The 26,173-nt window shown below is 49.4% G+C and overlaps 1 protein-coding gene and 1 long non-coding RNA gene across 3 annotated transcripts in view; one reads left to right on the top strand and one right to left on the bottom strand.

The window, feature by feature from the left end:
* The window catches only part of GPR132 (G protein-coupled receptor 132), a 30,619-nt gene extending 18,355 nt beyond the window's left edge, over positions 1-12,264 (bottom strand). The window contains exon 1 of one of the 2 annotated variants that reach the window (XM_034769763.1): positions 12,156-12,264. In XM_034769763.1, coding sequence (XP_034625654.1) covers positions 12,156-12,215 — 60 coding nt within the window. In that variant the 5' untranslated portion in view covers positions 12,216-12,264. Of the gene's footprint in view, positions 1-5,714; positions 5,798-12,155 lie in introns of those variants that run through there. The other variant, XM_034769764.1, reaches the window with a different exon arrangement.
* The window catches only part of LOC117877042, a 26,387-nt gene extending 7,409 nt beyond the window's left edge, over positions 1-18,978 (top strand). The window contains exons 3-4 of the long non-coding RNA XR_004645600.1: positions 16,610-16,816; positions 17,583-18,978. This is a non-coding gene — a long non-coding RNA (uncharacterized LOC117877042). The remainder of the gene's footprint in view (positions 1-16,609; positions 16,817-17,582) is intronic.
* The last annotated feature ends 7,195 nt before the right edge of the window (positions 18,979-26,173 follow it).

The raw sequence follows: 26,173 nt of genomic DNA, 5'->3' as shown, positions 1-26,173 counted from the left end.
ACCTCCTCCTGGCACGGCCCCCTTACCATGCAGTTGTGTAAGGATGCCGCGCGGCTGCTAGAGCTCGCAGCCCCACCCCCTTACCATGTCGCTCAAAGCGGCAGGAGCTGCAGAGCTGCCCAGAGTGCTGGCGCCAGCAGCGCAGTGCGCTGGGGCTCTGCGAGGGAGGGGGAGTAGCGGGGGAGGGGCTGGGGGAACCTCCCCAGCTGGGAGCTCAGGTGGGCTGGGCAGGACGGTCCCACGGGCCGGATGTGGCCCGCAGACTGGAGTTTGCTCACCCGCCCGCCCTTTTAGGAACCGGTTCTACACCAGCTTCTAAATTTAACAACCAGTTCTTGCGAACTTGTGCGAACTGGCTCCAGCTCACCACTGGACCTTGGTCCTTACAGGGAGTCCTCGGGACGGTGCAGAGCATTCTGGATTTAATTCATAAATCAGATTCAGTACTCAACCTTCACAGCTTTGTGCAGGTGTAGGGTGAGGGTGATACCTCAGATATGATACTCCAAGTACTTCACAATTGATTTCACAAGAGTTCATACTGAGACTCGGAGACTCTCATTTTGAAATGTTGCTTTTCACAAAGAACAGAGAAAAGGTTCACGGTTTCATTTTCAGAGGTTCTGAGCAACCACAGCTCTGATTGACTTAATCGAGAGCGGCTGTCGCTGAGCCGGACCATCTGTGAATTTGCCACCAGTATTTCATAATGTATTCATGGCCAGAAACATTTTGCATCTGCTCACATCTGATTAAGAAAGAGAACCTAACCCCGGCGGGAAATGGTTTAAAAAGATGATCTATTTTATTTGTCAAGTATCAGAGAGGTAGCCGTGTTAGTCTGGATCTGTAAAAAGCAACAGAGAGTCCTGTGGCACCTTTGAGACTAACAGATGTGTTGGAGCATAAGCTTTCGTGGGTGAACACCCACGAAAGCTTATGCTCCAACACATCTGTTAGTCTCAAAGGTGCCACAGGACTCTCTCTTATTTTATTTGTATCTATCGTTCATTAGATTTCCAAACCCCTCTCATGTGAAACAACTACCTTGATCTGCAGAGGAAAAGGGAGTGGGTTGCAAAAATAGCTCCTATTACGAAAAGCAAAGGAAGTTGCAGACACGGCATGATACTGCAAAAGTTTGTAGGGTGCACCACAGTGGAGCAAGGCACTGAGCTGAAAGTCTTTGGATAGACTCTTTTGGAGGGGAGGAAGGAGAGAAGAGAAAAAAGACACAGTAAAGATACATTTACACTTGGAGCTAGAGGGGTGATTCCCAGCTTTCATGGAGCTAGCACAAGAAAGCTAGTAGTGTAGCTGGGGTAGTACAGAGCAGCAGCATGGGCTAGCCCCCTGCCTGAGTGCAAACTGCCTGGATCCTGTGTGTACATACTTGGGGCAGATAGCCTGTGCCACTGCTTGCCATGTTACCATGGCTACCCTATTTCTTTTAGCAATGCGAGCTAGTGCAAGTATGTCTGCGTTAGCTGGGAATCACACCCCCCAGCTCCAAGTGTAGACGCAGCCTGAGATCCGTACTGTGAGCAGAATAAAATCTGTATAAGAGTTAAGGGGAGAGACAGGGCGGGTGAGCTAATATCTTTTATTGGACCTATTTCTGTTTTAGTAGATGTTGCTGCTAAGTTTTGCTTCATGTTGTGGAGTGTACATTTCAGATGGCAAAATTTGACGTCTTCCGTTGCTGTATGCAGTGCTGTGGTAGCCGTGTTGGTCCCAGGATATTAGAGAGACAAGGTGGGAGAGGTGAGAGCTTTTTTTGGTCCAGCTTCTGTTAACAGAGGTGGCAATCTTAGGGGATGGCTGACTGGGACAACAAAAGTCGGTCCAATAAAAGGTATCACCTCACCCACCTTGTCTCTCTAATATCCAGGGACCAACATGGCTACCACCACACTGCATATGGTTAAGAGGGATGTATTTTATTTATTTCTGGGTTCCTAATCATCCCTGCATGTGAAAGGCTGTCATTGGAAATAGAGAATTTGGGATATTTATATGGATCATAAAACATCCAATGCTACACTGGTTAGGATAAAAGCCCACCCCCAAACATTTGGAAAGGATTTAAATCCTCAGGCTTCAAGGCAAAAGCCAAACTAGCTAAAGGGGAGAGGGGTAGTTTCCCCTTTGAGGTTTCCTGCAGCGTCTTCTAAAGCAGCTGCTACCAACCAGTGTCAGAGACAGGGCATCAAACTAGATAGATGAGTGGGCTGATGCGATATAGCAATTCCTGTGGTCTGTCTGGAATAATGACAGTGATGCTAGCAGAGCAGCGTCACTTGCATTCTGAGCCTTTTCTGAGTCCTGGTTCCAGCCCAATAGCGGATTTCAGCCCTGCCTGGGGGAAGCCCCCTCCGACTGGCTGCCTTTCCCACTTGCCCCCCTCCTGGGGGGGAGCAGCCAGTCTGGGCTGCTGCAGGAAGCAGGCAAGAGCTTTCTCTCCCTCTCCTCAGGAGCCAACACTATTCCCACAGGAGGGGGGTGGGGGACACACACAGCATCTCAGACTGTCTCTGCTCCCTCCTCCCCCTTCTATAGAGCTCCTCTGCTTCTGTCCCCTCCCTGCACCACCTTTCCTGGGATGGGGGTGAAGACCCCCGGGAGGAGCAGAAATGAGGCTGGGGGGAGGGAAAGACAGAACGGATATGGGGGACAGAGCTGATGTGGGGCTAGGGGACAGGATTGATGTAGGAGTGGGAGCAGAATTCGTTGCTGGGTAGGGGGACAAGCAAATGTAGGGGTGAGAGCTCCTACACTGGGGACCAGGGCCAGCTCCAGGCACCAGCAAACCAAGCACGTGCTTGGGGCAGCACATTTTCAGGGGCGGCATTCCAGCCAGCCTTTTTTTTTGCTGGGGGGGCAAAAGCCTAGAGCCAGCCCTGGCAGCAGCAGCGCATCCTGGGGCCACTGTTCACGTCGGGGAGCAGCGCCCGCACCTTATGGCTGGGCGGGCTCCGAGCGCGGGACACTGAGGCTGGGAGCCGCCCAGAGGGGTGCACGGAGCCGCCTGCAGGTGCCGCAGGGTGGCCGCCCCCCAGCACTGCAGCCAGGGCTGTGCGAAGTGGCCCGAGCCGCCCTGGGACTGCGGCAGGGGGGCCAGGAGCAGCAGCAGCAGCAGGGCCATAGTGGGGACTGGTGCCTGGGGCGCTGCCATGCGGGGCCCACGTCCCACTCCCTGGGGCTCCGCTCTCTCTGGGGCTGCCCTGCCCCAGCTCCTCAGCCCTCTGCCGGGCGGTCCCCTGGCTCTGTCCTCCCGGGTCCCGGCTGGTCCTGGAGGCGGGAGCCCCAGCTGGAGAGACCCTGAGCTGAGGCGTGGCCTGGGAGCCCCTCTGCTTACCCCAACCCGGCCAGTTCCAGACCGGCTGGAGTTGAGGGGGGAGCGGGCAGAGTCAGCACTGGTGGGGGGAAGCCCAGGACTGGGGCGGCAGGGGGTGGGGTGGGGGGGGGAGGGGGGGGGGGGAGAGCTCAGCGGTGGGGTGGCAGGGGGGTGCAGAGGGAACCCAGGGCTGGGGTGGGGGACAGCCAAAAATTTTTTTGCTTGGGGCGGCAAAAAACCTAGAGCCGGCCCTGCTGGGGACCAAAATCACCTTGATAAATGTAGGAGAGTTGACAACACTAATTGTTACATACTGGGGGAGGGCAGGGAGGGGATGTCAAAAATCAAGACAGACAAAAACCCCACAATAATTTTTTTAAAAATCATGATTTGTCTGACATCATTTTATACCATTGTGGTTGGCAATACGGTGTCCTTCTTCGAGAGCTCATAAAAGGCATCAGAGGACTTGGCAATTTTTGGCTGTGGGAAAGCGGGGGCTGATCTGATTGTTTGTGCCCAAAAGGTTGTTTAGAGCAGAGGTTCTCAAACTGGGGGCCGGGACCCCTCAGGGGGTCGCAAGGTTATTACATGGGGGGGGGGGGTCACGAGCTGTCAGCCCCAACCCCAAACCCCACTTTGCCTCAAGCATTTATAATGGTTTCAAATATATAAACAAGTGTTTTTAATTTATAAGGGGGAGTCGCACTCAGAGACTTGCTATGTGAACGGGATCACCAGTACAATAGTTTGAGAACCGCTGGTCTAGAGAATGTGTTGCGACACGAGGAGAGAGACTTTACAGTCAGGAAAATAACCAGGAATCCCTGCAATGTCATCCTTGGCTGCAGACTGAAGTTTGAAAGCAGAGAAGTTAATGGATTAAGGAAAGCAAAGCATTAGAATCGGTCAAAGTTGCGCAAGTGAGGATAACTTAACACAGTGTGCCAAACATAGGCTCCTGAGGTTTGACATCACACTATTGAACCCACCCTCCTTAGCTGCAAAGAAATTTTCAGGCTTTCATGCTTGGATGCCTTCTTAAAGTTCTCACGTACCTCTAATGAGAGTCTTGACAGTAGAGAATAACTTAGAGAATTTTTTCACTTGACCAGAGCTCAGAGAGCCGGGAAGCGATAATAATTTCCTGCAGATAATGCATCTGTGACTTTATCAAGCAGGACTTGATAGCAAAATTCTAGGTTCCTCCTCCTCAGCTCATTCTTGGACCACAAAGTCTAGCAAAGAAGTCAACATGTGGTGTTCTATCAGACCAACATCTCACATCTCTGAAAGACCTATCAGAGGTCAGCAGGTCAAGCACTGAGGCCCTGCTCCCGCAAAGCACTCATGATGGGTATGGGGGCGCTACATAATGAATATTGCTCTGACAATGGGTTTTAGTTGTAGGGTTCCTGAGATGGAGGGTAGGAATGTCAAGGGAGCAGGCAGTTTCAGCTAGGGTTGCTCCAGGTTTTCCCAGGATTGTCCCTTTTTTGAGGTAGGCATCCCGGAAAATCTGTACAGCTGCCAGCTGTTTTATGGTCTCAGGATCATGCCACATATCCTTGTTTTTTGTACCTCAGAGGTGGCAACCTTAGGGGATGGCTGACTGAGAAAAACCAGTCTCAGGCAAAAGGAAGACTTCACATGTAGGCCTTCTAATGAAAGCTATTGAGATAAATGGCAACTTGGTTCTGACTCACACAGGGAGGTTGGGACTTTGAGAAACAGGAATCTCCCCTGAGGGTATGTCTACACTGCAATTGGAAGGTGTGTCTGCAGCATGTGCAGATGTACCCAAGCTAGCTCAAGTAACAATAGCAGTGAATCCGTAGAAGCACAAGCAGTTGCTTGGGTTCCCCCAGGACCCAAGGTGCATGCTTGAGTGGCCGCCTCACATGCTGCCATCACTTCACTGCTAGATGAAAGCTAGGGTGACCAGACAGCAAATGTGAAAAATCGGGACAGGGGGTGGGGGGTAATAGGAGCCTATATAAGAAAAAGACCCAAAAATCCGGACTGTCCCTATAAAATCGGGACATCTGGTCACCCTAATGAAAGCTGGCTGGGGTATGCCTAACCATGCTGCAGTCACACCTTCTGATTGCAATGTAGGTGTACACAGAGAGGGAAAAAAACAGACTCCGGGCCAGGTGCTTTCTGGAAGGCAAACTGAGATCAGGCTGGTTCCAGGAGCTCCTGGGCTTGCTAGAAGAATGTCAAGTTGGGCCCGTTCTGTTCCTGTAACTCCAGAGGGAAGTCCGTCTCACTGAGCTCATAGTGAAGAGTAAGGTTAGCTGAATCGAAACATGCATGTAGGCTCTTTTAAAATAATCTTTTCTGATGCTTTGTTCCATTTACTAAATGAACCTACTTGTTCTTAGAAGGCTGTATGTCACTGTGTATCACTGGTCACAGTCTCCCAGAGGGAAGAGACACAGGTGTCCAGTCCGACCTGCATGGGAAAAAGCAATTGGCTTAGGTGGGGCACTGTACCCAGATCAGGTGTAAGAGTGGGAGAATTGTGGAGCTCCGTTCTGGGATAGGTAAAGGCATGAGACCTGACACCTGGAGAAGGGGCACTCTGGGACGAGTGGGGCAGGCCCCCCCGTAACCATGACAGCACTTAAGCATGTGTATCACTTTTCTCAAGTGCACAATCCCATTGATTCCACAACACGTTCAGTTCCATTACACATGTGCTGAAGTGCTTTGCAGGAGCAGGGATCAAAACCATTTTTGGACCAGATTTGTCAGCCTCTGCTGTGTAATAAATATGCACGTTACCATTACCTTAAAGGAACTGAGTCATAAGAACAGTAGACCTCTGTTTTATGGTTTAAGGGCTTGATCCTGGGGAGTGCTGAGAACTCTCTACTCCCACTAAAGTGAACAGAAGTGGAGGAATCCAGTACTGTGAACCTTGGAGGATCAGGAGCCCAAAGCCTAACCCTGCTTCCACTGAAGCTAACAATACTGGGGTTCTCAAACTCTCTCCCATTAGGGATCACACCTTAATACACAAATTGCCTCATGGTCCACCTCTCCTCCCATTCATAATCATGCAGACCACCTCACCTCCCAATGGCCATCAAGTACCATCCCCTGAAGAGCTACAGCACTTGCTTCCATGGAAAAGTAATAGCAGGAAAGCACTCTGAACGTAGCAGGTGCAGCTGTGAAACAAACTGCAGTGACCTCTGTCCACAAATCAGTTCTAACTTAACCTCCCTATTGCAAATCTTTTGGTGAACTGCCATGCGTGCTGTCTTTGAACAGACGCCAAGAAACAGACATCATTCACCTTGCGTCGGCTGTTTCCCCAGTTGCATTGCTTTGGCAGACAGACTCCCACATACTCTGCTCTTATCGTTCCTACCTCTGCTTCGAGGGGCCGGGCAGACCTCATCCAACCTGCGTTCTCCCTTGCACATCTGCTACAATTCTGCTCAGGGAATCCATTGCTCGTAAGATTCCCTCACCCCCTTTACTTTTTTTGTAAAGACTTGTTTTCTTTATCTATTTTTTGCCCCATCAATCACTACTTCCCAGCTGAATGACTATGCAGTGTTGCTATAGACATGTCGGGTCCCAGAATATTGAGGTAATAGTTTTGATTAGAGCAACTTCTGTTCGTGAGAGAGACAAGTTTTCGAGTTTACACAGAGTTCGTTCCCAGCTCTGATGACACAGCTAAATACAAGGTGCAACAGATTGTTTAGCATTAGTAGTTAACATGAATTCTAAGAGACCATTCAAGGTTAAGCGGCCAGACCTAGGCGGGAAAGAAAGGGAGGGGAGAAATGGGGGTCAGGGTGGGGGAAGGGAAACTGTAAGTGGGTTATACCTTGTTGTAATAAGCCATAAATCCAGTGTCACTATTCAGTCCATGATTTTTAGTGTCTAACAAAGTAATGAATTTAAGCTTCCAGACTTGTCTTTTGAAAGTGTTTCACAAGTTTCCTTTGAGGATGGGGACAGATAGGTCAGATATAGAGAGATCGCTTTGTGAAAAGTCTGTGATGTACACCTTAACACACAAAAACACCTTCACCACACAAGGACACTCTGCCAGAGGAGAAGATTGCATCCTGGAATGGACCACTCAAATACACTGAGAGAACCTGTTTCAATACAGAAATAAAACCTCCTCTGACTACAACCCCCTAATTGTCACCTACCACCCCACACTAGAACCCATATGGGGTGTCATCAAACAACTACTACCATACTCAATGGGAACCCCATTCTGAAAGAAATATTTCCTGCACTCCCTCTTCTGTCCTTCAAAACAACCCCCCTCTCCAAGCTCATCGTCAGAAGCTCCCCACAGACCAACTCAAAGCAGCACCAAACCCTACCAGAACAACATATGCAAAACCCACAGACATTTCTCCACTGCTACAATGATCAAAACGCCCTATGACACACCCTTCAAGATCCATGGGTCCTACCCATGAGGCATATCTCATGCTGCACACTAACTGGTCCAATAACAACTGTGTGGCTGAAACCAGACGCTTTCGAATTAACTCACACAGGAAAATGATAAAAGGCAAAAACACCATTGTGACGCTCTGTACCTTGGAGGAACACCCTGCACCCCCATGTTCAGTTCATCCTTATAATATGATTGTGTGGTATCCAATGCAAAATTTGTCATGTTGGGTGTCTTCGGAAGGCTCATGATGCACTGAGCATTGTTGTTATAGTAATGTTATAGATTGTAATTTCATGTATATAGAGGCTGAAAGTGTGCCCTCATGGCTTAAAACAAGCCCAGGAGCAGAGGGACAGTTCACACCTCATCAGGGCATATATGGGACAAACCCAGCCTGGCCTCACAGGAACAAAGGACACTGGCCTAGGCAGCAACAAAAGGATCTGTTGGACTCTCGAGTGAGTCACACCCCTTCCCTTGGTCAGTCAGGGACTACGATGAGGTAATGCTCAACTGACTCTGAAGTGGGGAGCAAAGCCAAGAGGGAAGAAAGAACATGCTAAAAGGGAGAGATGTTTGCCATACTCTCTCTCTTCCACCTCCATCTACAGACACCACCACCAAGCGACTGAAGTGCCGATCAAAGGGGAGAGCCTGGCTAAAGGGCAACCAGCCAGCCTGTGGTGAGAAGCATCTAAGTTTGCAAGGGCACTGAAAGTCTTAAAATCAGCTTAGAATGCGTTTTGCTTTTATTTCATTTGACCAAATCTGACTTGTGCTTTTACTCATAATCACTTAAAATCTATCTTTTGTAGTTAATAAATTTGTTTGTTTATTCTACCTGAAGGAGTGCGTTTGGTTTGAAGGGCGTCATAGACTCCCCTTGGGATAACAAGCCTGGTACATATCAATTTCTTTGTTAAATTGACGAACTCATATAAGCTTGCAGCATCCAGCGGGCATTACTGAACACTGCAAGACAGAGGTTCCTAGGGTTGTTTCTGGGACTGGAGATATGGGCTAGCGTCATTCAATTGCACAATCCAAGCAGTGGCTGGCCAAAAGTGCTCACTCACATAACTGGGAGCAGCTTACATGCTAGAGGCTGTGCGTGAACAGCCCAGGAATGAGGGTTCTCACAACAGAGCAGGGTAAAGCTGGCTCCCAGACTCGAGGATTGGAGTGACCTAGCAGATCACCGGTCCAGATAACACTAGGGGAACGTCACAACCACCTCATCTGTGGGTGAACACTTTCCTCAAAGCGATCTCTCTGTACCCGACCTGTCAGTCCTTATCCTCAAAGGAAACCTGTACAACATTTTCAAAAGACGAGCCTGGGAGCTTAAATTCATGATTTTGCTAGACACTAAAATGCGTGGACTGAACAGAGACACTGGATTTATGGCTTATTACAACAATCTATAACCTACTAACAGCGCCCCCCCGCCTGCTCTCCCCCCCCCCCCATGACTGGATGGGTTAATGCAGGGGTTCTCAACCTTTTTCTTTCTGAGGCCCTCCCAACATGCTATAAAAATTCCATGGTCCACCTGTTCCACAACAACTGTTCTGTATATTCTCCAGCTTAAAAGTCAGGGCCAGGGTTAGGGGGTAGCATGGAGGGCAATTGCCCAGGGCCCCACACCATAGAGGGCCCAGCAAAGCTAAGTTGCTCAGGCGTCAGCTTCAGCCGTGTGGGGCTTGGGGTTCAGCTTTAGCAACTCTAATGACGGCCCTGCTCTCTGGTTTATTTTGGCAGACCCCCTGAAACCTATTCGTACCCCCCCCCGCCCCAGGGGCCTTTGATCCCTGGTTGAGAAGCGCTGGGTTAACAGGCCACTTCACCTTGGATAGTCCTTTGAAATACATGTTAACTACTTCTGCTAAACACTCTGTTCCACCTTGTATGTTGCTGTGACACTCTGAGTACGTTTCCCAGAGCTGTGTGTAAGGTCGAAAGCTTGTCTCTCTCATCAATAGAAGTTGGTTCAGTAAATGTCAAAGCAGTGACAGTCTCCGGGCTAGATTCCTTGGGTCAGCAGGTTGCCACAAAGGAGCCATAAAGCAGGCAGATCTGTCCAGCTGAGGACTTCCCCAGTATCGGGGGAATTTCCAACTACCTCTTCCAACATCTCTTCTTGAAGGGCCCAGCATAGCGGGCAGGGCTAAGAGAAAGAAACCTGGCTGGAGTGCAGCTGATTTCCAGTAAACCCCTGCTAGTGTATTGGCCCCTAGGTACCGTAGCACATTGGCCTAGTTTAGAGCGGCCTGAGGATACTATAAACTACATCAGGGGCTGGGTTAGAAACTAGCCCCAGATTTGCAGAGATTCAACCAGGTTTTTTATGACCATGAGCGGTGGGTATCAAAGGCCCGGGGAGGCTATGCCTCCCACAATCCAGGTCATGGTCCCGCTCATGCTCCGCCCTGATGCTCTGCCCTTGCTCCCCCTCTCCCCTGAAGCGCGGGGGCTTAGGCCGGCAGCCAGGGCTGGAGCTGCCAGGGTTGGGCCAGTTGGCGCAGCTGGGGCTCCTCTGGTCGTGAGGGGGGAGCACTCGGGGCTGTGGCTGGCGGGCATGGGCTGGGGTGGAAGGGGCAGGGCCAGGGGGCTAGCTTCCCTGAAGGGGGGGGTTCACCTGCCACCTATGTTTCTGACCCATCCTCAGCTGCACCCTGGCGATATTGGGCACAGCAGCAAATCTAGGTCTAAAGCAAGAAGTTTGCTAGCTACCACCCATAGTGGCTGCAGTAGCAGGCTGTAAACACAGCTGGGAAAGGAAACAGCAGGGAGTTGTATTATAAAGCAAAGAAAATAATAATAATAATATATGAAGATTTACCTATCTCATAGAACTGGAAGGGACCCTGAAAGGTCATTGAGTCCAGCCCCCTGCCTTTACTAGCAGGACCAAGTACTGATTTTGCCCTAGACCCCTAAGTGGCCCCCTCAAGGATTGAACTCACAACTCTGGATTTAGCAGGCTAATGCTCAAACCACTGAGCTTTCCCTCCCCCAACCCCAACAACCACACCTGAAGAGGATGAGCGTATGAGAAGTGAAATTCAGAGAGCTGCTGCATTTGACTTGTTGTTATTAGGGAAATGGCATTGCACTCCATTGCATTCTGAGGGGCAAAGAAGAGACCCTCTCGGATCTCAGAAGCCCTCGCCACCACAATCAGGATTTTTAAATATGAAAAAAAAAAAAAAAAGAGGAGAGTATCAGAGGGGTAGCCGTGTTAGTCTGGATCTGTAAAAAGCAACAGAGAGTCCTGTGGCACCTTTAAGACTAACAAATGTATTGGAGCATAAGCTTTCGTGGGTAAATACCCACTTCGTCAGACGCAGCGTCTGACAAAGTGGGTATTCACCCAAAAAGAGGAGAGTGGCATAAATGGATGGATTCTGCCCAATTTCCAACTCACACTTTTATCATGAGACTCAGTCCCAGTTGTTAAATTAAGCAATTGCACAAGAATCTCAGTTTTCATTTAAAAGGAAAAATAAGTTCAGAATCCTCCTGGTTGCAGGGAAAAGCTTTAAAACAGGACCCGTGTCCTAAATACTTAGAAACCAGAAGGCAAATGAAATGAACCCAAAACACATTTTTAAAAAAACAAACAAAAAAACCCTCCCTCATGATTCTTAAGTCAGTCTCCTGGTTTTCTGGGGCTGCCTCCTGATTTTTGAATGTTTGAGGTTGGCAACATTGCGCTGAGATAAAGATGGGAAGAGGGGAGAAGCCTAGGTGCCACGTCAATAGCTACTGTGCCGCCAGTGAAATGTCGTTATGCTAATAAAATAGTACTCTAGCACATTGAGAAGGAAGAAGGTTTGGCGTGGAAATCTGTTCTCAACACTATTCAGGCTGTCTGACTTCAACTGACAGAACCTGCCTTCCTCTGTTCAACTATGATTTCATCAGATTCAAAGTCTCTGCACTGAAGGTTAAACCAAGTCCCACAGTTAACCCAGATCCAGGCAGTATTTTTATCCCATGTACGATTAATTATCATCCGCTACCACTGACTGGAATTATTGACGCTTTCATTCTCACATGGGTGTGTTCTTTTCAATGAAGAAATACATTTCCTCAAGTAAAAGGCATGTTATTCTTAAGAAGAGAGATCATAAGTGTCCCCATCAATTGCAATGATCTCCAATTAATATAGTACTGACCATTTTTTGTGGTCTTAGTACCTATCAAACTAGATTTTACAGAGGAGTTCTACTTTGCAGCCTTATATAAAAAGAGCCTGTCTTGCATTAGCACATGTGGGCTGCCGCGTGGCTGCCCACATTTAAATATAAAGCATGGAGAATCAGTAATAAAAACAAACACAAATCACTTTAAATAGAATTAGTCACTTGCCTTGCTGTCAGAAATCAATCTTATTTCTGTCCTTTTTGATGTTCTTTCTTGGAGGAACATTAAGGAGCTGTGAAGCGGACTGCATGAGCACTGACTAGCTTATCGAGTGTAAGGAACCAACTCCAGGAAGTAACCACCAATAGTGTGTTATGCAATTAGCAGCCTCTCTACAGAGTAAAAAAAATGACAAATTCAACAGGAAGAATGAGTTAATTTATGGATATGCACAAAGAATTTGATTCTGCTGCCTTTACTCAGGCTAAGTAGCATTTTGCGCCTCATTAGTCCCATTGACTACAGCAGGCGTTGTAGGGCGCGTGGCACTTTTGAAGAAAAAATTACGCATTTCCATGTCTAAATATGGATTTAGGAGTCTAATCTGGGCACCTGTACTTTGCAGGTCTCAGGCTTTATTATTACTAAAATAGAGGACACTAATTGAAACACCTACACCAAGGATTGCACCTGAAAGTCTACCGGTTTTCAAAATATGCTTGTAATAGAGTAATTGAGAACAGCCAACAGAAATCTGTTCTGCAGTATAGAAAAGAGGAAAGATTATCAATATTTCAATAGGAAAATGTAGTATCAACAGAAAAGGTGCAGGGGGAACTGACCACTTTGGGGGATACAGAATCTTGTACCACTATGTTAGTGTTCTGAATCCAGCCCAGGGCAGGAATGCCTGATGATCCTAGCGTACTCGGTGCAGAAATAACACGCTTAGGGGAAGGAAAATCTGAGTTTCCATGTCAGTGTCCCCAAACCCCCTGGATTTCAGGTGCCTGGGTTATCTTCATGGATTGCTGTGCCATGCATTGCTTCCAGAGATTAAACTGCTCTCACTGAAACTGCTGGGCCCTCCAGAACAGGGGTTGGTGCCCTGATAGGAAAATACAGTATGGGGAAGATTCCCTTTGCACTGCCACTGCCTTTTACAATGGGCCATGAGTCTAAAATCATGGTCACGTTGTGGGGAGAAGAGATATGTGAGAACGACAACTCTCCCACCAGTCGCAAATGGACATTGGTTGGTGTCTTTGGATTGTGTCAGGCCCCATCATTTATCTCTGGGGAAGACTTCCTTTCATGCATGTATCAGCCCACATGGAAAGCCCTTGGTTGTCAGTTTTTACCAAAATTTTTCCCGGGTTTTACATGTAACCCTTCTGTCAGTCAGAGTTGGCAGCAACAGGGGCCAGGTTCAGTATCTAGGGGTTCCTTTTCAACAATACAACACAAACCGGCTCGAGCCCCACCCAGTGACCTGGGACAATTACACACCACCTCCGGGCACCTCTAAGAGGCAATACTTCTCCTCTCGCAAGCACAGAGTCTAAGTGTAGCTGTAGCACAAAACTTTTAATAAAAGGAGGGAAATAATGCGGCGTTAATTTGGGAAAACACCGCAAACGGGGTTTATAAAAATAAACCATGAGCAAAAGACCCACCCCCAAGTAAGGTGGGCTGTGTCCTTTTCCCCTCAGGTTCTTAAGTCCAGCAACCCAAAAGTCCCTTTAACATGCCCATCCCTTCTCTACACCCCACTCACAATTGCTGTCCTTGGACAATACAGACCCAGAGTTCAGAGGTTCATCCGCAGAATCCACCTCCCACGCCAGGTTGAGGGTGGTTATGAGGCACCTTACTCGCTCTGCTGCTCGGGCACTCATTCACCACCACTCTCTTTGGGGCTCTGCTCTGGCACTCTCTGCCTGCCTCCCTGCTGACCACTCACCACCAGTCATACCAAGATGTCTTCAGGGGCCCCCCCTTAACATAGCTCTTAGTGATTTCAGCTATTAGTGGGGGAGCTTCACTGCTGGTGCACACTGGGTAGGCTCTTGCATCAGAGATTCTGTCCTACAGCAGATCTAATTCTTAGACTTAGGTATTAGTGATTCCAGCTGTACAGCATGTAATAAAACTCTTAATTGAGTCTAAATTAGTTTTGTTACAACACAATGGAAAAAGAGAGATAGGATGAAATAGTATCTAGGACCCATAGGCAAAGTCACACCACAAATACCTACTACCACACTCTCTCCACTCACTGGGCTTTGGAATCCATGTCCCCTGCCTAGCAAGTGACATTCAGTTGAAGGTGAGTCCCTCAATCAGAAAATGCCAAGTACAGTTCTGCTGCCCTTGATTCACACAACAAGGATAACAACCCTTTATTACTCCTGTCCCAATAACAAGGAGACTGGGAATCCAACACCAGCCAAAGATGACCATTTAGGCAAGCAATCCCATCATGCTGAGCACCTAGGCAGGGAGGGTGTGCCCATGCAAACAAGATCAGCTCCTGAAGTCTTTTCCACAGCTCACCATTAGATAGCAGGGAAGAGCTCATTCAGACTCTGCTTACATACAAAAGCCACTGTTCAGTTTTTGCTATTTTTCACGCACATTTTGGAAGTGCTAGTACTTCCCAAGCCCAGATCCCTGCTGCAGAAGGTGAGATGGCAGCTCGGTAACCTGGATGGCCCCAGTTACCAAGCTGCTATTTACTCTTCTGGAGTGGGAAGCTGAAGTCCAGAAGGACTGGAATGACCCGAGCACGGTGTACATGTTAGTCCTACACCTACCACGTGCACATTTCCAGCGTTACAGATAACTATCTCTGCTAGCAGCATTCACAGCAAACATGAATTAGCGAACTCTTTTCGTGACACAAATGAGTCAAATATGAAAAAACATATTCAACTATGTTTCAGAATGTGAGGCGACTTTGACAGTTAAAAACCCCCTGAAGAGTGATATTTACCCCAAAACCCACAATGTTAAATTTCTTTGCATCATTTTTTAATTTTTGTAATAAACACTCATTAAAATTTCCCAGAAAATTTTGAACAAAATAAAAACTGAAAACAAAGGGCCTTACCTATATGCTATGCTCTGGTTCTCCTGTAAGGATGTTCCCAGCCATTTCTTGGCATCACACCACTGGGAAATACCACTGGAGCAGAAGGAAACTTCTATCCCAGCTGGCTCTCCTACACATGTGGCTGTGGTGTGGGACAGTGCTATCTGAGGAACCTAGCTAATACCAGTTAGCCTACTTTACCTGCACTGGCAGGGGGCAGTGAGGGATGCGGCAGCTGGGCATGCACTCTTTATGTGGCCTTGAGAACATGAGGCAGGACTGGCTTCTAGAGTTGGCTGGGCTGTTAGTGGGAGGCAGAGGAGATTGTCCTACCTACCCTTTTGCCTGCATCGGCTAGTTGTGGAACTTGGTAGCCTGTCTGACAGGAGGCTGGAGGGCTGGCCTTATGGGAGGAAGGATGGCTTGGGGGTTCATACACTGGGTCTCAGGAAAGCTGGGTTCAATTCTTGATTCTGCCACAGACTCCCTGTGTGACCATGCACATGGTCACTTAATCTGTCTGTGCCTCAGCCCCCCCCCCCCCCCCCCCCCCCCAGCTGTAGAATGGGGATAATTCCTCCCTACCTCCTGGGGTATTGTAAGGATCAATTCATTAATGTTTGTGAGGTCCTCAGGTACTACAATGATGGGGGTCACAGAAGCTCCTAGCCAGACAGAAGAGGCTTAGCAGTAGGAGGGAAAGGCAACTATGGAGCAAAAACCCTGGTGGTGGAAGCAGAAAGGCGTGTGAAATGGTGGAATTGAAAGCCTGAGGGAATGCTTCAAGGAGTAGCTGCCTAGGGGACTGCGCTGCATGGTGGGAGGAGAATGCCTGCAAAGCCACAGCTATTTATGTGTAGGAATAAGATAACATCTGTGGTAATTCAGAGGAACAGGGCATGTGGTATTTCACAAGACCACTGACCCACACTCCTGTTGCATTTTAATGATGTAAGAGAAGAATAATGGGCCAGAGGTTGGGGCACTAGCATAGAACTCATGAGAAGCTGGGTTCCATGATTCAATATGGACTCCCTGCATGTCCCAGGGCAAGTCTATAAAGTTTGCAGATGACCCAAAAACTGGGGGTGTGGTTAATAATGAAGAGAGCAGGTTGCTGATTCTGAGCAATCTAGATCACTTGGTAAACTGGGCACAAGCAAACAATATGCCTTTTAATATGGCTAGATGGAAATGTATGGAAACAAAGAATGCAGGCCATACTTACAGACTGGAGGACTCTATCCTTGGCAGCAGTGACTGTGAAAAGATTTGGGGGTCATGCTGGATAATCAGCTGAACAGGTGCACCCAGTGTGACACTGTGGCCAAAAGAGCTAACGAGATCCTGGGATGCATAAACAGGAATCTTGAGTAAGAGGAGAGAGGTTATTTTACCTCTCTACATGGCACTGGTGCAACCACTGCAGGCATACTGCATCCAGTTCTGGTGCACAACTTAAGAACGATGTTAATACACTGGGGAGGGTTCAAGGAGCCATGAGAATGATTAAAGGGTTAGAAAACCTGCCTAGTGTAACCCCTTTGGGATTTAGAGAGCATGGCCCCTTTAATCTTTTTCCTAGGAGCTCGGAGGGAGAGAGAGAGCAGCCCACAGGCCCTGGAAAAGGAAGCAGGAGAGAACCTGCCGGAAGCCTGGGGAGGGCAGGGCGGCTGATCGGGGACAGCCCAAGACAGGCGTCAGGAGGAGCACTATACCAGGGAGGAATTGCCCGAGAAGGACAGGCCAGAACTGGACCCAGTATCACGGCTGCCCAGAGCTGCATGGGGCTGTGAGTACTGGGGCTTGGGACTCTGCATTGGGAACAAGGAGGGAGGCTGTAGATAGTTAAGTGGGGAGGTGGTCGCTCTATGTGGCTTTGCAGAGAGCGGCAGAAGAGGGCACCGCAGGGGTTTGTTGGGGAAAGTTCACTGGTGCTGAAGACGACCAGAAGCACCCAAGACTCACCACTGGATTGGAACTTTGCTCAGGACTCCTGAACTCTGTGTGCAGACACATTACTCGGTGTCTGCCCTTCCAGACTGTGCTACCACTGGGCCCGTGGGGCCTTGGTTTGGATACAGCCCTGTTTTACTGCTCCCCCTATATTTCCCCTTGTTGTATTTCTTCTCTCATCCTTCTGTAAATAAATATTTCCCTTTGTTATATCCATTGTACTTTTCCCGTGGGGGTGTGTGTTCACTCTGGGGGGGTTGGAACAGGTGCCTCTGGGGTGGAAGGGATTTCTCCTGCTGCATTCCTGCGCGCGCCTTCTCTTGGCCAGAACTGCCTGCAGAGCAGACTCCATCTTGGCCACGAGGGCGCTAAAGTTACACTTGGTGGCCTGTACGGGGACTTTGCAGTACACACACGCGCACACCTACGTTGCGCACCCTGGGCTCTTCTTCACTGAGCTGAGCTGGGAGTGGGTAGAACATGTGGGGGCTGGTGTAGCTAGCTGCAGCTAAGTTAAACTCTGCCTTGGAGCTTCTGGTTCTCTGCAGGCGCATGGGTTTGTCTGTGGAGTAATGTCCTTCAGGGCTGTGGTTTTATTGCAGATAAAGGCCCCCATCAAAAGCTGTGTATTAAACCATGGAGGCAGATGAGGAATTGATTCTCAACATGAGTTCTCTACCTTCCCCAGAGTCCCACCATTCTGCAGGACACAAGAGGTTCTGCAAGCCATTGCCCGGCAAGGACAAGTGGCAATCTAAAGTTCTGAAAAGAAAGCTCCAAAGGGCAGAAAAGGCACACCTTCAAAGCAGAAACCCAAGTTGTCAGTATCCCCAATCAAGAAATGCACTAAGGAGACTGACATCTGCGTGAAGGGCATGGTAGCACTATGTACTCACTCCAAGGAAGCAGATCTTGATAAAGTGCCCAAGGAGGTGCAAGGAGAAGGTAGTCCCTGGACAATTCTGGGGGCAGAGCAATCCCCTCCTAGTGTGCCTGAGTCACTTGAGGTGGATTCTTTAGCGCAGAAATTGCAAGCTCTGATGGTGGATAAGAAGTGGACAAGAGAAGAATTAATTTTGGCATTAGGAGGGGCTCCAACACCTGCAGCACCCAGCCTGGTGGGATGGGCCAAAGAGCTGGGAAACGCTCTAAAAGATGCATTGAAACTGGTATACGAAAGTGCTCCATGCAAGCGGTTACGTTCTTTCTTGGGAGTGTCACCTGTACCCTCAGGGGAGGATGATTACAAGACCTGGAGGGATTTTACGGTGCCACTTGTCCAAGAGTGGGAATGCTCTGATGCTGAGAAGCGGAAACGTGTGCTTGAGAGTCTGAGGGACCTGCCATGCGAATTATCCGAGCTCTGAAAGACTCCCAACCAGCTGCCACAGTGCAAGACTATTTAACCGCTCTTGAGAGTGTCTACGGTGCTACTGATAGCAGTGAACACCTGTATTATCGTTTCCGCCATACCTATCAGGAGCCCCACGAACGATTGTCGGATTTCATCAGGAGACTAGAGGATTTGCTACAGCAGGTAGTGCGGAAGGAGGGCATCCCCACCAAGTGCATTGATTCTGCTAGGTTGGACCAAATCCTTTGGGGCACCCGACAAGATGGGCTGATGTTGTGGCGACTGCAGCTGAGGGAGTGGGCCCAAAACCCACCCCCATTCCACAAGCTCATTCGAGAGATACGTGAAGAGGAGGAGCGATTGTTGCAAGTGGATGTAGTGGTACAGCCGAAGATGGCAGGGAGTCACACCACCACAGTGCTTAGAGAGATGGAAGAGGCCCCAGAATAGCTAGGGATGGCCCTGCTCCTACTCTCTGTTTGTAAGAGGGGACTGTAATACTTTGGTCTTGTTTCAGTTGTGGGGTTTAGTGTGTGGACGTGGGTGGTGCTGGTGACCTGTGATATACAGGAGATCAGACTAGATCAGGGGTAGGCAACCTATGGCACGCGTGCCGAAGGCGGCACGCGAGCTGATTTTCAGTGGCACTCACATTGCCCGGGTCCTGGCCACCGGTCCGGGGGGCTCTGCATTTTAATTTAATTTTAAATGAAGCTATTTAAACATTTTAAAAACCTTATTTACTTTACATACAACAATAGTTTAGTTATATGTTATAGACTTATAGAAAGAGACCTTCTAAAAACGTTAAAATGTATTACTGGCACGCGAAACCTTAAATTAGAGTGAATTAATGAAGACTCGGCGCACCACTTCTGAAAGGATGCCGACTCCTGGACTAGATAATCTAGTCCCTTCCGGCCTTAAACTCTATGGGTATGTTGCGAGGAGAAGCATGCTAATGACTGTGAGATGCTCAGCTAGGAAGGTATCCAAGCTAGGTAGATAACTGTGTTTCCAGGTGTATTTTTATTGTTGTGATAAAATAAAATGTTCCCTTTTAAAAATAAAAGTAGTGTTTGCCACATGCTTCCAGGGTGGGGTAGAGACAGAGCTACGGGTTCAGCTCAGCTGTGGGAGAAGTTTCTGGGAGAGGATCTGTCTGCAGGGATCACTGCCCCCTCCCCGAGTCCCCCCTATTGTCCCACTGGGGAAGTGGGAGACTGTGGAATAGGATGCTGGGGCCAGCCCCCAAATCTGGCAGACTCCAGGACAGTGTAGGAGGCCTGGGCTATTCAGATGAGGCCTTGTGTCTCTGCATCAGCTCTAGCTCCTGGCTGTGGATATTGGCAGGGGCAGAGAGGAGACATCATGCATCAACCCTGTCCCAGTCTGGGCACTGCTCCATCTGCCCTTCCTAGTCTCCATACTATCCTCGCCCAGGCACCAGACCCTATCAAGGACACTGCAGTGCAGAGTATGTGTGTGTGTGTGTGGGGGGAAGTGGGGGGGAATGGTGCAGTAGAGGTGGCTGTCTAAGCCCCATTTCCATGCAGGCTATTCATGGGCAAAGGGTCCTCTCTGAATACAGCTCTGGGGGCAGAGGGGCCACGCAGGGGAATGATTCCTGTCACCAAGGACTAAATTTTCCATAAACCCTGACAGTCTCACCTGCAGGATGTATCGGGGCATCAAGTCATTGCACATGGCCAAAAGCCGCATGTGTATTCTCAAATATACAGTCAAATACGTGCCTGACTGTGAATGTATACTAGCAGTCATGTGCACACACAGACGTGCGGCTTACTGTGCACCAATGCACGCACTTGTATGTTTGGTGAGTGGATTTTGTGATGACCCATTGAAAATTCTCTCCAGAGAGAGATAGAAAAGGATAGTGTGTCTCAGTGCTCAAGGAACAAACCTCACGAGTACCCCAGGGACATTCTAACTGGCTCTGGAAAGGTCACGTTATGGCAGTGTGATCAACCACCTCTTGCTTCTGACCACTTCCACTTCCAATGAACCCCAGACTGACACCACAAACAGTTATTGTTCTTGACGTCACAGACCCAAAGGCCAAGAGTCAAACTTGTCAGACACGTTCAGAGGATATTGACAGGGCTCTTTTTACAGTTGGCAACTTTACCAGCACTGCAGGAAAAAACAGGGCTAAACTTAGTTGTTCTTTAATTACGAGCGTTTCCATTGTGGGTGAAACTGAATAAAGCAGTTTAATTGGTGCTTTAAAAATATAATACACGCAGAAATATTTCATACCTACCCTGGATATGGTATCCAGGCAGAACAGACCAATTAGGGAGACATTCAGGAACCAGGGAGATTCTAGTCTTGGTCCAAAGCCCACTGAGGTCAATGGAAAGATTCCCATTGATTTCAATGGGCTTTGAATCAGGCCGTGCAAGAATACTGGCATTTAGGGCTACCTTTAAATTGTTGTGAAGTGCTTAAATATCATGTTAAGTGCCTTTGAAATACAACACGTATAAAAGACAGACTATTTAAACAGGTAGGGATGTCCCTTTCTAGACTCCCTTCTGCAAGTTGCTTACTACAGTGCAGCAGCTGCCAAAATGAAAAGAGAAAGGAGCCAGGAACCCTAAAAGCTATTTTTCTTCTGCTATACAGTGAAATACATTCAAAGAAGCCATGTGACTTTCACAGCACACAAAGGGAAAATCCTTGGGTGCCACTGAGAAGAAGCCAGAGATCGCCGTTAGAGGTTAGCAGGGGACAAGACCCTCAGAAGGCTTCCACGTGGTGTTAGTTCTGTGTGCCTTTCTGGTCTAGAAATTCTGCAGGAGTTTTGGTACTTACCTATTCTGGTCAGGCTGGAAATGACACAATAAACGGCTTTTCTTGTGTATTTTTTTTTTGGTGTTTCTATTTCCATCTGTGGTCAAAATCAAGAAGTTCAGAGACGTGCAAAAATAAACATAAAACGGTGTTGGGGGCAGTTATTTTTTTAGTCAGACCTCAGAAGAGGCTCAGTTTTGGTGCACATTTTGCAAGGAGCTGCAGGTTGGTTCTTATTTTAGTTTATTATTTTAGATGATACCACAGTGCACGGTAACAGTCTTACCCAATGTTAATCTTTTGGCGGATTTAGAGTCCTTTTGCACCTATATCTGAAGAAGGGCATCAGAATGGCTCCACTCCCTAGTTTTCCCACCTGGCAGATACACACATACCCCACTGTGCGGCTGTCCCTATAATGACCTCATTAGTTCAATGGTACTTCTCTGCAGGCCACAGCCAGTCATTCTGAAAACAGTCTGTGGCTCATGCAAATTTTTCTTAGAAAACCAAAGCTTTTAGAGAAGAGTGGCACTGAAGAATTATTAACTAATAAATAATGATTTTCCCAGAAAAGAAATGCGGAAGGACAGATCTTAGGCCAAAATTCTGCACCAGATTGATCCTGGTGCGAAGGAAAGGACTTTGACTCCTTTGTTGGTGTGTCCTGCATACAACACACAAAGATACAGTCCCTGCACAAACATGGCTGATAACTTGAGAGTGAGGAAACCAAGGGATCTGTAGACTCACTCAAAGTTTTACTACTCTTAAGAGACGAGGATGACTCATTCCAAAAATATGGGCTTGATAGGAAAGAGTAGATTGCCCAGTTTCCTTTTAGTCATTTGGCAGGACATTAAACAAGATTTCAGCAGCAGACCAATCTGGAGCAGGCAACAAGAGCTAACATACGGCATGGAGACACTGATGAGATAGCCTGGGATCCCAGGTGAGAATGTCTTAAATAAAGGCAAGACAGGAAGGGGGCGTAACCATATCCTCACCAGCATCCTGTCTTCTCCTGAACCATATAGAGAGCTCTCCACCGGGGCAGTGACTGCAGCAGGGTTAGGGAGGGTCAGAATACATCCTTGTTCACTCATCAGCCCTACAGCGTGACAGGTGGAAAATTCTGTGTGAATCTCTACAGGCACGATCCAAGCCCACTGACATCAATGGGAGCTGCTCCATTAACTTCAGTGGGTGTTGGGTCAAGGCCTGGATACAGGGTGACCGTATTTCCCAAAAAGGGAAAATGGGACACCACGTGGGGCTAGCCCAAGCCGCCTTTCCCCCCAACGCAGGGCTGGCCTGAGCCACTCATCTGAGCCCCGCTCTTGCTCCCCCGCAACGGGGCTGGCCCGAGACGCTCACCTGTGCCCTACCCCCCCCGTGGCATTGCTGCTTGCCCGAGCCCTGCCTATAGAGTTGTCAGGCATCTGGTTTTTGACCAGAATACCTGGCCGAAAAGGGGCACTGGCGGCTCTGGTCAGCACTGCTGACTGGGACATTAAAAGTCTGGTCAGTGGCACAGCAGGGTAAGGCAGGCTCCCTGCCTGCCTGCCCTGGCTCTGCAAAGCTCCCAGAAGCGGCCGCCATGTCCGGCTCCTAGGCACAAGGGCGGCCAGGGAGGCTCCACACACTGGCGCCGCCCCAAGCACCAGCTCCGCAGCTCCCATTGGCCAGGAACCGCGGCCAATGGGAGCTGTGGGGGCAGCGTGCACCACGCAGAGCTGCCTGGCTGCCCCGTGCCTAAGAGATGAACATGGCGGCCGCTTCTGGGAGCTGTGTGAAGCCAGGGCAGGCAGGGAGCCTGCTTTAGCCCTGCTGTGCTACTGACCGGGAACGGACTGAGGTAAGCAGTGGCCAGCTGGAGCCCGCCCCAGCTTGGAACCCCCTCCTGCACCCTAATTCCCTCCTGGAGCCTGCATCCCACACCCCAACACTGTGCCCCAGCCCTGAGCCCCCTCCTGAACCCCAAACCCCTTATCCCTGGTGTGACAGGTTGGATCACAGAAACCCCCTTGGGAGCTGCCACCTGATGTGCAAAGACTACCCCTGCTCCTGCTTTCCCTGCCAGCTCAGGACTCCAGCACCCTGTCTTGCTGGGCCAGACTCTCCCATCTGCTCCAACAAAGACCCAGGGTCTGAATCACTTGTCCGAAAGCTGCAAGTTTGCCTGAAAACAGCTCACAGAAGTGTGCTTGTCTTTAGCACTCAGGGTATGTCTACACTACGAAATTAGTTCGAATTTATAGAAGCCGGTTTTATTGAAATCGGTTGTATACAGCCGATTGTGTATGTCCACACAATAAAATGCTCTAGGTGCTCTAGTCGGCAGACCTCGTCCACAGTACGAGGCTAGCGTCGACTTCCGGAGCATTGCACTATGGGTAGCTATCCCACAGCTATCCCACAGTTCCCGCAGTCTCTGCCGCCCCTTGGAATTCTGGGTTGAGATCCCAATGCCCGGATGATGCAAAACAGTGTCGCGGGCGGTTCTGGGTACATGTCGTCAGGCCCCTCCCCCCTCGTCACAGCAACGGCAGACAATAGATTCGCGCCTTTTTACCTGGGTTACCTGTGCAGACAACATACCACGGCAAGCATGGAGCCCGCTCAGCTCAGCTGAGCTCACCGTCACCATATGTCCTCTGGGTGCCGGCAGACGTGGGACTGCATTGCTACACAGCAGCAGCTGCTAACTGCCTTTTGGCGGTAGACGGTGTAGCATGAGTGATAGCCGTGGGGCTGGCAGCCGTAGTGCTGCATTGCACCAGCCCCTTGCAGGCGATGGTATATTATGACTGGTACCCGTCGTCGTCGTACTGGTATGGCTGTCAATCATGGCCACCTGGGCAGACATGCTACTGTTTCGATGATGACAGTTACCAGTCATAATATACTATTTTCTGCCAATTGCCCAATATTGTTTGCTAAGCACCCAGAAGAGGCCGAGGGCGATGCTGGGTGCTGGCGGACGTGGGGCTGGCAGACGTGGGGCTGCATTGCTACACAGCAGCAGCCCCTTGCCTTTTGGCAGATGATGGCATATTATGATTGGTATCCGTCATCGTCATACTGGTATGGCTGTCACTCATGCTGCAGCGTCGGCTGCCACCTTAAGATGTAAAAAATAGATTTGTTCTGTGTTCATTTGCTTCCCCTTCCTCCGTGAAATCAACGGCCTGCTAAGCCCAGGGTTTCCAGTTTAATCTTTGGGGGGACCATTCTGTGTGACAGTTGTTTGTGTTTCTCCCTGTTCCTGTACCTGTACGCCATGTCGTCACTCGGCCCTCCCTCCCTCCCGCCCTCCTTCTCCTGGTCCATCAGATACTACTTTCGCGCCTTTTTTCTGACCAGGCGCCATAGCTAGCACTGGGATCATGGAGCCCGCTCAGATCACCGCGGCAATTATGAGCACTATGAACACCACGCGCATTGTCCTGGAGTACATGCAGAGCCAGAACATGCCAAGGCGAAACCCGGACCAGGCGAGGAGGCGATTGCAGCGCGGCGACGAGAGTGATGAGGAAATTGACATGGCCATAGACCTCTCACAAGGCACAGGCCCCAGCAATGTGGAAATCATGGTGTTACTGGGGCAGGTTGATACCGTGGAACGCCGATTCTGGGCCCGGGAAACAAGCACAGACTGGTGGGACCGCATCGTGCTGCAGGTATGGGACGATTCCCAGTGGCTGCGAAACTTTCGCATGCGTAAGGGCACTTTCATGGAACTTTGTGACTTGCTTTCCCCTGCCCTGAAACGCCAGGATACCAAGATGAGAGCAGCCCTCACAGTTGAGAAGCGAGTGGCAATAGCCCTGTGGAAGCTTGCAACGCCAGACAGCTACCGGTCAGTCGGGAATCAATTTGGAGTGGGCAAATCTACTGTGGGGGCTGCTGTGATCCAATTTGCCAGGGCAATGAAAGACCTGGTGATAGCAAGGGTAGTGACTCTGGGCAACGTGCAGTCAATAGTGGATGGTTTTGCTGAAATGGGATTCCCAAACTGTGGCGGGGCCATAGACGGAACCCATATCCCTATCTTGTCACCGGAGCACCAAGCCACCGACTACATAAACCGCAAGGGGTACTTTTCAATGCTGCTGCAAGCCCTGGTGGATCACAAGGGACGTTTCACCAACATCAACGTGGGATGGCCGGGAAAGGTACATGATGCTCGCGTCTTCAGGAACTCTGCTCTGTTTCGAAAGCTGGAGGAAGGGACTTTCTTCCCGGACCAGAAAGTGACCATTGGGGATGTTGAAATGCCTATCGTGATCCTTGGGGACCCAGCCTACCCCTTAATGCCATGGCTCATGAAGCCATACACAGGCAGCCTGGACAGGAGTCAGGACCTGTTCAACTACAGGCTGAGCAAGTGCCGAATGGTGGTGGAATGTGCATTTGGACGTTTAAAAGCGCGCTGGCGCAGCTTACTGACTCGCTCAGACCTCAGCGAAAAGAATATCCCCATTGTTATTGCTGCTTGCTGTGCGCTCCACAATATCTGTGAGAGTAAGGGGGAGACATTTATGGCGGGGTGGGAGGTTGAGGCAACTCGCCTGGCCGCTGATTATGCGCAGCCAGACACCAGGGCGGTTAGAGGAGCACAGCAGGGCGCGGTGCGCATCAGAGAAGCTTTGAAAACGAGTTTTGTGACTGGCCAGGCTACTGTGTGAAACTTCTGTTTGTTTCTCCTTGATGAACCCTCCAACCCCCCCCCCCGACCCGGTTCACTCTACTTCCCTGTAAACCAACCACCCCACCCCACCCTCCCCTCCCCTCCCGCTTGCAGAGGCAATAAAGTCATTGTTTTTTCACATTCATGCATTCTTTATTAGTTCCTTACAGAGGTAGGGGGATAATTGCCAAGGTAGCAGGGATGGGTGGGGGAGGAGGGATGGAAAAGGACACACTGCATTTTAAAACTTTAACTCTTATTGAAGCCCAGCCTTCTGATGCTTGGGCGATCATCTGGGGTGGAGTGACTGGGTGGACGGAGGCCCCCCC

Source organism: Trachemys scripta, chromosome 4 (assembly GCF_013100865.1).
Source record: "Trachemys scripta elegans isolate TJP31775 chromosome 4, CAS_Tse_1.0, whole genome shotgun sequence".
NCBI lineage: Eukaryota > Metazoa > Chordata > Testudines > Emydidae > Trachemys > Trachemys scripta.
Note: the sequence above shows the minus strand (reverse complement) of the source record. Positions and strands in the feature narration are given on the sequence as shown.